Genomic DNA, 14,049 nt, shown 5'->3' on the forward strand with positions numbered 1-14,049 from the left:
GAACACAAGCTATGGAGTGAGGAGAAGCCAGCCAGCAAACAAGGGAAGTGTAAGGAGCAGGAGCAGGATATGTGCTAGGGGAATAGTAGGATATAACTGAGGGCAACACAGAAGTTTTAGTATATCTGGGTTAAACAGACATTGCCAGACTGACCTTGTATAATTACATAGCTGAGCAAAAGTCAGGGAGAACCAGAACCTCCCCAAATCATGAATGAATTCTCCAAGGCAGATTGGCAGAGGTTTTGGGATTTTTCCACCTTCCTCTGTAGCATGGGGTCACTTGCTGGTGGATTCTCTGCACCTTACAGACTTTAAAACATGACTTGAGGACTTCAATAACTCAGTCATAGATATGGGGTCTATTACAAGAGTGGGTGGGTGAGGTTCTGTGACCTGTGTTGTGCAGGCGGTCAGACTAGATAATCATATTGGTCCCTTCTGACCTTAATGTCTGAGTCTATAATATATCCACCCTTTCCCACCCCACCAAATTTCTTTTTTGCCCTATTTGTTTTTATCATGTAATGCAGCAAGAGAGTGTATACAATATATTTTCAAGTCATTTAGTAGAGATTTTCATTCAATTGAACGAGACATTAATCAAAGGCATAAGTCTCCCTGCTAATGGATTTCTTAATGAAGCAAAGAATGTCACCAAACAAAACAATCAAGTACATACAAATATAGCCTATTCAATATTCATAAAGGCCACTTCAGTTTTTTTTGTTTGTTTTTGTTTGTTTGTTTTGGCTAAAAATATATTTATTTTAAAAAAATGGTGAAATCAAATCCTATTTACAAGCTCCCCAAACCGCTGCTCCTCAAAACAACTGTTTTCAATGGGTTTGTTTAGCAACAATTTTTAATGCAATTTAATTCTTCTTTGAATCTTTGACTCATTCTCCATATTGAGTCTTTAGACTTAATATAGTCTAGTCACTTTGATGTAGTTTATAATAAAGCAGTTTCTTTTTGTCTGACAAGTTAAGCAAATCAGAAGTAGTCCAGGTAACACAAGGTCAATTAAATAGTTTTAATCAATATGCATATATTTTCATCAACACAATATCTTCTTGCATTTATTCTGAAGACTCCATAGCTGTCTTTCATCCTGAAAGATTCCCCAAATACTGCACAATCTATGCAGGAATCACTTCACCAAGCACTGAACTGTCAACACCTCAGGGAGCTGCTAAGCACACAGCACTATACAACTGCTTAGAACAGGAAGTGAAGAATACTATATTGAACTGAAAGCATAGAGAAGACTTACGTAGGCAGGATACAATTCCCAACTTGGAATTTGGCAAGAAAACCAGGATTAACTTCCCTAACTTTCATAAAAAAAGACCATGAGATCTTTACTACAAACCGTCAGAACCTTGGTTTCCACCTCTCATCCCAAGGAGAGCACCACAACATTTTTGACACCCTGCTGGGAGACTGATTTAGTGATAACTCAGAAGACCATCTACTATGGCATTATTACTGTCCCATTCTTTGAGTTCTTTCACATGACCAGGACCAATCCTACTTAGTTTGCGAGAGCTAAAAAGAAAAAAAAATTAAATTCTAAGAGTTTACAATAAATGACAGTTCTCTTGAAAGCATTACAATACACAAGATTGTGTTTGTTTTATTTGAAGCCACTGCTAAAACAAGGACAAATTTAGTGCAACCTGAAGTTCATAATCTGGTAACTGAATACATTATCAAATTACTAAAATGGCAAAAGATGTCACTTTTATACAGTACAAGACCTTCATATTGTATTCATTTAGCATAGTTACATAAACATTTAAAAGTTATTTAATCTGCTTTTGGTATACAATTGAGTCACTAAACTGGGCTGTGAATTATCGTAAGAATGCACAAGTAACCAAATAAGTAGCAGTTACAGCTAACAACAATAAAGTTTGGTATTAAATACTATTCAGACATTACAACAGAACAGTGACCCTCTAGAACTACAACTCCAGCTATACAACAGGAATGTACAACGATGGTACAAAATAAAGTGACGACAGTGGCTAGGCACTGTACCTGCCTCTTCAAAGCTCAAGTACAGTATAAGCTTGACAGTAGTGGCTTTTGCTAAAAAAGCTGAAATTCTTAAACTAAAACAACACAAAGTGCTGAAACCAATATTTTATTCCTTCAAATAATGCTTTGTAAATAACTAATGCAAATACTAGCTCCTCTTGTGCTGGTGACAGTGTTTACTACTTACTGCGTTCACACCTTCTCGAGAATGAGCATCTCTTCATAGAAAAGGTCCCATATATACAGTTACATTAGAAAAATGTAACATTCAAAATCTGACATATCTTTGAGAAACATAGTTAGTCCTGGAACGATAATATTTTAGCTCAAACAGCACCAAGGATAGATGTACTATTTATATCACATTTAAATATGCCTACGTTTGAGTTATTTCATGTTCTCATTTTGAAAGAGAAATACTAGATCTTGCTATTGGCATTTTACCATATGGGCTTGTTAGAACTGCTTTTAAAAAATCCTAATATTAAGGCTTTTGTTTGCATCACATTTTACAAATCTGAAGAGAAATATATTTCCTTTAAACATTGTCATTTTCACTGCTATTTTATAGAGGGACCCTTCTCAATATGCTTCAACTACAGCATCTTACAAAATATTACCAATTTTCAACGTACCAAAGATGTATTTAAATTTTGGTAACTAAATGGTGTTCTGAAGTGTAGCTATTGCATATATTTCTATCAATCTAAAAGTAAACAATCACCAAACAGCTTCCCCTAATTTCAGTATTCCGATACATACACACAATACACTGAATGTGATAATTCTGCTCTATTAACCTGGTCTAAATCCTTGAGCTACTTTAGATTTGCTCTGGTTTAAGAGATCAGCATTTGGCCCACTGTCTTATTCACAGTGAATTTTCATTTCATTACACTTGTACTCTGAAGGGAACAGTTTAAATAAACTGGTTAATGACATAACCTTTCATTTCAGAATAGAAGACAATTTTCCTCATTAACAGGGCAGATTATATCAGTCAGATTTCTTCAGAATAAGGATTCCCACTAGTAGTTATATAGTTTTGTTTATTTAATGATACAACTGCATGAAGGTTAAATTATCAGTAACTTGTCTCTTTTTTTAATATCCAACTGGTAATTCAAAAGAGTCCTAAAGCCAGATGACAATGCCTGAGCGGAAGTTTAAAGATTTGTAAAAAAACCTATATATTTTAAAGTAAAAACTAAGTATTTTTCATCAAAAATCTTCTACACGTGTAGATTTGAAACCTATGCTGTATGTTACTTAAAGAAAAAGGTGATAGGTCAAAGTCATCCCTGATGTAACACCACTTAAATCAATGCAGATTAACCAAGAATATATTTGGGCCAAAGTCTCCAAGCAAGAATCACTTAAAAAGTTAGTTCATTTACATTAAAATGGTAATGTATTTCCTGCTTAACTATTGTTTAAACCTTTATAAACCCCAAAGACTTGCTCGTCTATCTACCTTTTGTAGAAAACTAACTTAATAAAAAAGTGATAATCTGTTAACCAACCTTTTAGAAATCCATCATATTCTACAAGTTTATTAACCTGTTGATTCTGTACAGAAGTTTTTGAAAAATTGTTCTTTGTACAGACTGTTGGGTATTTATATTATTTTTTGTATTCCTCTTCCGTTTTAATTTGAGAAACTTATGGGAACTTGGAAACCTGGACCAATATTTTGTCCTGTTCTTCAACCCTTGAAACTTCACTAATGGGATTGCCAAGGTGTAAATCAGAGCAGAATTTAGCACAGAGTAATTGTTTTTAAGGTTCATTTGGCTTTTGTTGCTTATCACTTACAGTCAATTTTCTATTTGCGATAATTCTATTGATTGCTGTGGCAAACGAGAGATCACAAACAGAGCTTGGTTTCAAATAAGGACTAAGGAGAAAGAGCCCATGTCCTCAAAAAACAAAAAAGACAACCAACAAATCACGTAAATGCACACATACCAGGAAGAGATAACCCCCTAAAAATATCATGGGGGGAGGGGAAAGGATGCGCAGGAGGATGACAAAACAACAAACCATAATTCTTCGTATTTGCAAAGCACTGTTAAAACAATCATCATTAGTTACATTATACAGATGAGGGAGTTAAAACAAAGAAGTTAAGTAATTTGGTCAAGAGCACACAGCAAATCAGAAGCAAAACTAGGATTAGAACTGCCTCTTTGTTCTATGCTTTAATCAAGTAGACCAAATTACCCACATGAAACAAAACTATCTCTAAACAGACTTTTAATTTTGCCATGAGGCACCAATTGTTTTTTTTAATTAATGAGATGATACAGTGACATGAAATTAAACTCAGGTAACAGTACCTGAGCAGACATAAGAAACTGTGGAAATTTAAAATGGTGTCAGCGCATGCACACGAGAACTCCTATAAAAAGTTAAGTAACTTTTCAGTTTGATTTGAAGAAGGATCAATATCTTCACCATATTCCAATGGAAGGTCTCTTTTTAAACCCAGATTATTCTAATGGCTAATAAAGATAATAGCTTCATGATGAGCACTGGCATACTTTTTCAAAGCACAATGGCACTGCAAGGAAAGTGCTGCTGGGCTCACCAGCTCTGTGCATGGAACCTAATCTGTAACCAAAGATGAAATCCGAAGAGTTACTGAGAATATGTAATTTCCACTGAAGCCAATAGATGGTTGTAAACGCTCAACTTCTCAGGCTCTGGTCCTAAGTTTGGTGATTTAAACAGCTACAGTCCTTTAAAGTCAGATGGCTGTTTAAATTCCTATATCCACCCAAAATAGATAAGGCCCCATGATTCTCTTGCAGTGACATCACTTTTGACGAATATCAGGATGCCATCTCAGTGAGCGCTTTTCCCCCTAAAGGGGCTGTAAAATAAAACAAGATGATTAACTATTAGCACTTACAAACCAATAGACATGTGAAGACAGACAAACCCTTTAACCACAGGACAAATAGACACAATGAGTAGCCAACTTCTCAGTTTCATTTTATCAAAGACTTGACTGAATGGCTTCCTTTAAAATAACAATTTTAGCAAAGGTATTTAAGAAAAATGACAACCACTTTGCAAAATTTTTCTCTTTTTGTATTTTAAGAAAATGTTACTATTTTAAAGTGTGCCTTATTCAGAAGATCAGTTTGAGAAACAAAGATCATTCATATATGGAGGATTAGGAATAAGGAACTATTTTTTGCAAAAAGATGGCAAAATTCCAAGAGGAAAATCTCCAATAACTTATTTACTAGTTCTAACACACTGATATGTCACATCTACATATCATGATGGTTCAAAACATAGAATTTGTCATAAAATGGTTGTATGTAAAGTTGAAACAAGTTTCTTTAGCAATTCAAACTTAAAAATGCTATTAATATAGTATGCCTCCAATTGTAAACAACTATTCCAATACAGTGGGAACCCTGTATATCCTGTTTTATCACCTGTCATCTACTGTCCATGGATGAGATCTTTCTTCATACACATTCTATATATATATGCATATACATAGTCTGAACATAGCAGTAAATACAAATATGCATGGATGGACACAATACCCGGATATCAATTATGAAGATATGCATTGGATGAACATATTGTATACACAGTGTCACAAAATACTTACAGAACAGCTATATTTACTTTCACCCCGAAGTCTCTTAAAATGATGATAGTTAATAGAACATTCATCAGTTAAAGTTTAACGCTATACATCTCTGTCCTTCATGTCTCCTTCTAAAGGAGGAATGAAGGGAAGAATATTAGGTCTTTGGATTTTTCAGACATTTTCCAGAAGCCAACCAAATAAAGACTTATTCAGATGTTTATCCCCATCAGGAGTCTTCTCCATCATTTCACAGTATTTCAGCACTGCTTGCAAGAGGTCTCCCACTTTCCAGTCTCTCTCTCTCAGTCTTTTTGAAAGCTAGAGAAAGAACAACAAAATATTTAATCTAGGGAAATAAATAGCTTGAATGATTGACTGTTATAAAAATTCTCCTCGAAATATCAGGTCATATTAGAAGACCAGCTGTAAAGAGTTAAACATTATTCCTTAGCCATAAAAACAAAACTTCCTTAAGGACCAAACATTTTTTTAAAGCTAGTTTCCATAAAAATTTCTTGCCCAGAGAGTGACATTTTCAAGTGACATGGTCCCACAGCTATGTGGTTTGTGGTTCATGGGGGTTGCATAAAACAGGAAATTCTGAACACAAGATTGATGCATTTGCCACCCACCCCCAATAATACACATGTAATACTGTAAAAGAAAGTCAGGATTAATATAAGATATGGATTTTCCTTTCACAACATATAGTGTGGTTTGGTTGGTATATAAACTCTGCCCTCAACGGAAACACTGTCTCCAGTTCGGAAATTTCAATGTCTCCAAAAAACAAAAAAAAGCATACGTTAAACTTCCACTTACAAGCAAAGTCAGTGCAGTAGGAAACTGCTTTTCCCTCAGAGGTTAAACAAGGAATTTCTCTTGTCCACAACCTCATATATTAGATATATACTAAGCCCCGTGAGACACTGACAAATTAACATATTTTGCCAGCCTCAAGTTTTACAACCTTTTATTCTGGTCTAAAATTTCTTTAACCACTGTGACCGTTCTTTTTCTTTACATTTAGCTCATCCATGCTTGCCTTGAGTGACTGAAGGCTGTTATTTCAGCCTGAATCCCCTTTCTAACAAATATTCCACATGTGGATCAAAGGAAGTTAAAATATAGAAGAAATAGATTTAAGTGAAGAGAGTAGATGTGGGCAACTTTAAAAAAAATTGGCAAATACTAAATTTGTTGAAAAAAATTATTTTACAAGGCACCAAAACTATTTGCGAATTTTGCAAATAGTTACAGCCAACAAAAAAAATGGAAAAAAAATTTAAACAATTTTTTTTGACTTTTCACTTTGAAACAGCATTTCATTTACAAATTTGGCTCATTTAAAAAAACAAACAAACAAAAAAAGAAAACAACAACCAAACAAAAAGAGTGCAAAACACACAAAAACAGCCTGATACAAAAAAACAAAACAAAAATTCAGTTTCTGATGAAATAAAATGGTTAATTTACCCCAAAACAAAAAAACTTTCAGTTCTTAGTTTTGACAAGAAAACTGAAAAAATTCACTTCTGGTTCAAACCAAACTGTTTTGGTTTTTTCCAGTTCCAAACCAAAAGAGTGCTCTCTTTCATACACTAACCAAAGTGAAAATCCTCATGTAAAATTCCTATTGAATTCAGCAGGAATAAAGCCAATATGGCTCTACAGAAATTACTGTTAAAATATGTTGAATTATCAAATTTTTTTTTAGGATTGTCAAGCGATTTAAAAAATTAATTGCGCTGTTAAATAATAGAATATCATTTACTTAAATATTTTTGGATGTTTTCTAAATTTTCAAAAATATTGCTTTAAATAACACAATACAAAGTGTATAGTGCTCACTTTATATTTATTTTTGATTACAAATATCTGCATTTTAAAAAATAAAATAGTATTTCAATTCATCTCATACAAGTATGGTAGTGCAATCTCTTTATCATGAAAGTGCAACTTACAAAGGTAGAATTAGGTAAAAAAACTGCACTTAAAAATCAAACAATGTAAATCTTTAGAGCCTACAAGTCCATTCACTCCTACGTCTTGTTCAGTCAATCGCTGAGACAAACAAGCTTGTTTACATTTACGGGAGATAATGCTGCCCACTTCTTATTTACAATGTCACCTGAAAGTGAGAACAGACATTCGCATGGCACTGTTGTAGCTGGTGTTGAATGGTATTTACATACCAGACATGCTAAACATTTGTATGTGTCTTCATTCTTCAACCACCATTCCAGAGGACATGCTTACATGCTGATGACAGATTCTGTTTGATAATGATCCAAAGCAGTGTGGACTGATGCACGTTCATTTTCGGCATCTGACTCATATGCCACCAACAGAAGGTTGATTTTCTTTTTGGTGGTTTAGCTTCTGTAGTTTCTGCATTGGAGTGTTGCTCTTTTAAGACTTCCAACAGCATGCTGCACACCTCGTCCATCTCAGATTTTGGAAGGCACTTCAGATCCTTAAACCCTGGGTCAAGTGCTGTAGCGATCTTTAGAAATCTCATATTGGAATCTTCTTTGCATTTTGTCAAATCTGCAGCGAAAGTGTTCTTAAATCAAACATGTGCTGGGTCGTCATCAGAGACTGCCAAACACGAAGTATATGGTAGAATGTGGGTAAAACCACAGAGTAGGAGACATAATTTTCACCCAAAGAGTTCAGTCACAAATTTAATGAATGCATTATTTTTGTAATGAGCATTATCAGCAAGGAAGTGTGTCCTCTAGAATGGTGGCCGAAGCATGAAGGGGCATACGAATGTTCAGCATATCTGGCATGTAAACACTTTGCAACACCGGCTACAACAGTGCCATGCGAATGTCTGTTCTCACTTTCAGGTGACATTGTAAATAAGAAGTGGGCAGCATTATCTCCTGAAAGCATAAACAAACTTGTTTGTCTTAGCAATTGGCTGAAGAAGTAGGACTGAGTAGACTTGTGGGCCCCAAAGATTTACATTGTTTTGTTTATGAGTGCAGTTATGTAACAAAAAATCTACATTGTAAGTTGCACTTTCATGATACACTGTAGTAAAATCTATATATGAGATGAACTGAAAAATACTATTTTTGTTTATCTTTTTTACAGTGCAAATATTTGTAACCATAATAATATAATGAGAGCCCTGTACACTTTGTATTCTGTGTTGCAATTGACATCAATATATTTGAAAATGTAGAAAAACATCCAAAAATATTTATAATAAATTTAAATTGGTATTCTATTATTGTTTAACAGTGTGATTAAAACTGCAATTAATTTTTAAATCAAGTTAACTTAAGCAATTTGTTTTGAGTTAACTGATTAATTGACAGCCCCCCCCCCCCTTTTTTTTTTTTACATCCTATAGAAACCTATAACAAGGACACAATTTCGATGCACGTATACATGCAAAAGCTGACTATCTAGTAATTATCTGGGCATCAGATTTAAAATAATGCAGAATGACTAAACTAAATTTTATAGTATACAGCATAACTATTTAATGAAGATTCCAGAAATGAGGCTGCTCATTTCTCATACTCCAAATATGAATTTGGCTGATGTTCTGAAATAGGATTATCTTCTACTGGCTAAGTAAATATATTGTATTTTGTAATTCATATACTGGGAAAGTCAAAATATAATAAAACAAAGATGCGAAGACACAGCATCTGGCTCTTCTAAGTCTTATTGTTTCAATTCAGGGTTCAAAGATCAAACCTTCACCAGACTGGTCTATTTCCTATTGTCATCAGAACAGTTATATATTTTGGTTTACTCAAGTAGAAATGGGAAATTTTTAAATGGGTGGATGGAGGCCAGGATGCCTACAGTAGTGAGGTCCAATTTTGTTCCTTGGAGTCAGCAGTTGTGCAGTTGTAATTATTTTTCCCCTATACATGTCTGTCATATTTTTAAAAACTATTTAATTGGTCACTATATATTTTTTTTAATGATGCATTTTCCAAACCATTCTTGAACTGCCTGTTATTGCATTTGATGAGTGGTGGCAAGTGTCAAGAATAATGGATTTTTTTGTTGGGTTTACGGAAAAGGGATATGGTAGCTGGATTATGTATGTATGATACAGAGATAAGAATTATCTTCATTAAGTGAGTTATTTGGTTTAAAAGCTGGCTGTCTTTTTAGGGGTAATTAATTTTTTTTCCTTTTAAAAAATGGTTTAAGACCTGATCTAACATGTATTAAATTCACTGGGATAGGCCCCAAGAAAGTAAGCCCAAAAGGGGAAGGATATCAGTCATACGTTCAGATTTTATCAGACCTCTCAGTGCAAGCAGCAAGTACTGTTTTGTCCAACCATTCACATCCATGCTTCCCGGCTTTTAGTAGGAGTTCTGTTCTCTTGGTGTCAAGAATTGTCAATTCCAATTTGGTGACATCTCACTTGTCAGCTAACTTCAGAGATACTTCTATTTATGTATTGGGATTCAAGTTATGGACAGTTAGGGAGGAGTTGTGTGATTTGAATATTAGGTAACTTAATTGTCTAAATTAAGATTTAGATACATAAAAATCTAGGCACCCATTTTTGAAAACCAACTCCTAAGCAACGTTGTATTTAAACAATTACATATTCTTTATAAAAAGATATTGTGGGGTTAAAACACTATCCTGTTTACTTTAAACCTTATTTATATTACATCATCTTCAGGGCAGGGACTGTCTACTCTCTGCATACCACTACTACTGTACAGAGGATAGCACAATGGGACCCTGTTCCTACGCACAACAGCAGCAAACAGAATAAATAAAAGATTAAAGAAGTGAAATGCACAGAGTTTGTAAGTTTGATGTGTTTAATTCACTGAAAGAACTGAAATTAAGGGAGTTACTCTAGGATGAATTAGGACCAGTATACCTGGTGCTCACTGGTTGATATACGATTGATTGTTGGAAATGTTAAAATATTTTTATGGAATATATTTGGAAGAAATAAAGTTAACAAACAACAACAAACAATTACTGTTTATATAGTACTTTTTATCCACGGATCTCAAAGTGCCTTCTGAAGCTAGATAAACAACATCATCCCAATTTTACAGATGAATAAACAGAGCATAGGAATAAAAGTGGCTTTTTTTTTTTTAAAGGAAATTTGGAAATTTAGAATAATGCCTTGATCCTGCAGTGGGGCTCTGGACAAGCTCTGTCCACACTGGGCATTTATCACAGGAATGAGGCTTAAATGAATAAGAACAAATGAAACGTTAAGTATCACTATGGAAAAATCTTTCATTCTCTAAGGCTTAGAGTCTAAGCCGCCAATCATTTGGTGATAATTTTCTGAGTTATCCAGAAATGGTACTGGAATACATTCTGATCTTTCGTCTATCACATTCTTCAAACTGAAACAAAGTACTCTGAAAATGATGCTACTTTGCTTCAGACCACAGGAAGATGATGAGAGTTATTGGATCATATTGACCTGGTTGTGGTTTGCTAATTAAGTTCAAGCATAAATCTCACATGGTGCATGAAAAAGGTTACAAATCTGTGAGAGGCACACTATTTCCTCTATATATCCTCTGACTTCCTATTTTTATCCCATTTGGTTTCACCCAATATATTACTATAATATTCTAATGTCAACTTGGTAATTCAAGTATTTCAGCCTACTTCAAAATAACATACTGGCAAAGCTTAATTAATATACAATATCTGGTTTCATTAGTCAGTTCATATTCTAATGCTTTCTGGACTGTGTGAACACTACCTCCCCTGTGTAACACTCATAATGGAGTGCCAGGATTATGTTTACCTGTGCCCCGTCCCTTTAAATCTGTTGCTCTATCCTTTAAGGGTTAGGAGCTCTGCTGAACAGATTGAAAATTACACAATTGGGGAGCAAAGGGTGGTCCCAGGAAAGTCTGATGTGCTCAGTTGAGACTGTGCTGGAGTGGAGACTGTGCAAACTGTGTTTGGGATTTTTATTCTAAATGTAATAAAATTCAGGTTTTAAGACCATCCCGGTCTGGGAGTGTAATACCTGCAAGTTGTATATAGTATCTGAATGTGTCAATTCAGTGTCATTTTAAAGTTGAGAAGTGGAAGTGTCATGTGGATATGCCATATGTACTATTTTACCTCTCTCCTGAATCTTTAAGGGCGTAGATTCACCTCTTTTCCAGAGTGTTTCTCTACATACAAGAGGTATCCAAAGATAGAATAAATGTTGGCTGAATATGCATCTAATACTATCTGATCTAGATCCCTTCCTGTGAGGACTCAAGTGTTAGAACCCCAAGTCTCACACCTAAAGAAATCAGAGAGGGTAAAGGGATAAGGGTAGAAGAGAGACATGCTAAGCATGCATAAGCATCTACCATCCAACTGATCGTTTCTGGTCTCTCATGTACACTCAGTACAAGATGTGTTACTATAATTACAGGCATTTATACGGGTCCCATCACCATGCCATGGGTGCTATATAAGTCCTTGATATAACAAGTAATAATAAAACAAGTATGAAAGGAAGGGAAAGAATGATAAATGAAACTAAACAGATTCCCCAAGCAGAAATGAGTGTAGGATCTCATCCAAAGCACATTCAAGTCAATGCAAAGACTATCACGGACTTCAATGGGCTTTGCATAAGGCATATGACAACTGAAAGTGAAAAACTATTCAAAAAGCACCGAGGAAACTTACCAAGACAACAGAAAAATGAAATGACATTTGAATAACATCTCCACAGTTAATGGAGGCTAACAGAATGCAAAAGAGAAATCCTCTTGATCAGATCTCTTTTTGAGTTCACAGTAGACATGAAATGCACTCTTAATCCTGATATTTTGATTTTCATTAGAAATATGAGTTTTAATGTTATCTTTAAATTATTTCTATCTTCAAGAAATGCAATACCAAATACACATTTTTCAATATGCCCATAAATTATTCTACAATCTTCTGGACTTCTTTAAAATCAGTACACAAATTTTTCCACATAAAGAGTTTAGAAATATACACTGGTTTTTCCCCTATATGCTTTTCCAGGGACAACACAAAACTGCTTTAGCTGCTTGAACTTCAATAAATTGAAATCTCAATCTCTCTAGCAATTGAAACAATCCAAAATACTGCAATCTTATGCTTTTTTTAGATACAAATACATTTATCACAAATTATCCTGCCAAGATCTTCATTCTAAAATGAATGGTAATCACTCTCTTTACATGTCAACAACATGAAAAGTAGAACACCTGGCAGGACACCAATCTTACTGATCTCACTACTTAGAAACAAAAAATGTCCACGCTCATTAAATGATTAACTTCTTATAGCATAGTAATGTTGTGGTTACATTTCCCAAACTATTTCCCAAAGGTAGTTGTAAAGGTGACTCAAAAAACTATAATTATACATTTTTATATGTAATACAGTATTTATTCATGAAAAGGAATGATTTTAACTGCATAATCTTTTCTGAGTGCAGGAGCACAAGAGGAACACGTTTCCAAAGCCTGTCTGCAACAGAGGGATCTCCAGATCAGTCTCTATGGCTATGTCTACACTGCAGCACTAATTCAAATTAGTTTAATTCAAATTACAGAAAGCGATTTATAGAAAGCGTGCAGACTGTCCACACTACAGTGTTTGTGCTGGTTTCTTGCATCCTCACTGGCCAGCCTTAATTCGAATTAGAAAGCAGTGCAATGTGGGAAGCTATCCTACAGTGCAACTAACCATAGATAGGCTGTTGTGACGAGTGTCATCATCCCAGGATGCAGCGCTGCTTCCCCCACCCTCTTCCCCCACCCCCAAACAAACAGGAAAAGGATTTTCATGCTGTTTTTTTACTCCCCCGATCGCCATTGCTGCAGGCACATGGAGCCAGTTGAACTATGCTCTCATTTTGACTGTGACAAATACATCACAGCTTATCCTAGATTACTTTAGAACTGTATTCTGTTTGCCTTTTATGCTCCCCCTACCACCTCCTGTATATTGCTTGCCTTTGATTTTCATTCTACAGGTGTCTGCAGAATGTAAGATAAATAACAAGAGAGTCAGTTAGTATATTGATAGTGATACAAATGTTTCCATTTCACTGATAGAAAGCATGATATAATGTATCCACATGTAGCACTGTGAATAAACTCTTAAGAAAGTATCAATTTCCATGATTGGCCACTGAAACAATGTAGCAAAGAATTTCCTTTCACTGCTGGCATTTAAAATGCATTCACCACGTGGGGAGGGGAGTGGGTGGTGAAATCTTTCAAAGGGACAAACTTTAAAGGGCTAAACTTTCAAAGGGACAAATCTTAAAGGGACAAACTGCAAAGGGCTTGCCGGGCAGTTAAAACGCATTCACCACACAGGGAGGGGGGTGGGTGGCGAAATCTTTCAAAGGGACAAACTGC

At 34.9% G+C, this 14,049-nt stretch overlaps 1 protein-coding gene across 6 annotated transcripts in view; it reads right to left on the reverse strand.

Annotated features, from left to right (window-relative positions):
- Nucleotides 1-1,032: 1,032 nt before the first annotated feature.
- The window catches only part of AKAP11 (A-kinase anchoring protein 11), a 68,322-nt gene continuing 55,305 nt past the window's right edge, over nt 1,033-14,049 (reverse strand). For 4 of the 6 annotated variants that reach the window (XM_067563169.1, XM_067563167.1, XM_067563168.1 and 1 more), the window contains one exon: nt 1,033-5,980. In XM_067563169.1, the coding sequence (XP_067419270.1) occupies nt 5,834-5,980 (147 nt within the window). In that variant the 3' untranslated portion in view covers nt 1,033-5,833. The remainder of the gene's footprint in view (nt 5,981-14,049) is intronic. The other 2 variants (XR_010922625.1, XM_067563171.1) reach the window with 2 other exon arrangements.

Source organism: Emydura macquarii, unplaced genomic scaffold (assembly GCF_026122565.2).
Source record: "Emydura macquarii macquarii isolate MOO-44397 ecotype Brisbane River unplaced genomic scaffold, CSIRO-AGI_Emac_v2 contig_2473, whole genome shotgun sequence".
Taxonomy (NCBI): Eukaryota; Metazoa; Chordata; order Testudines; family Chelidae; genus Emydura; species Emydura macquarii.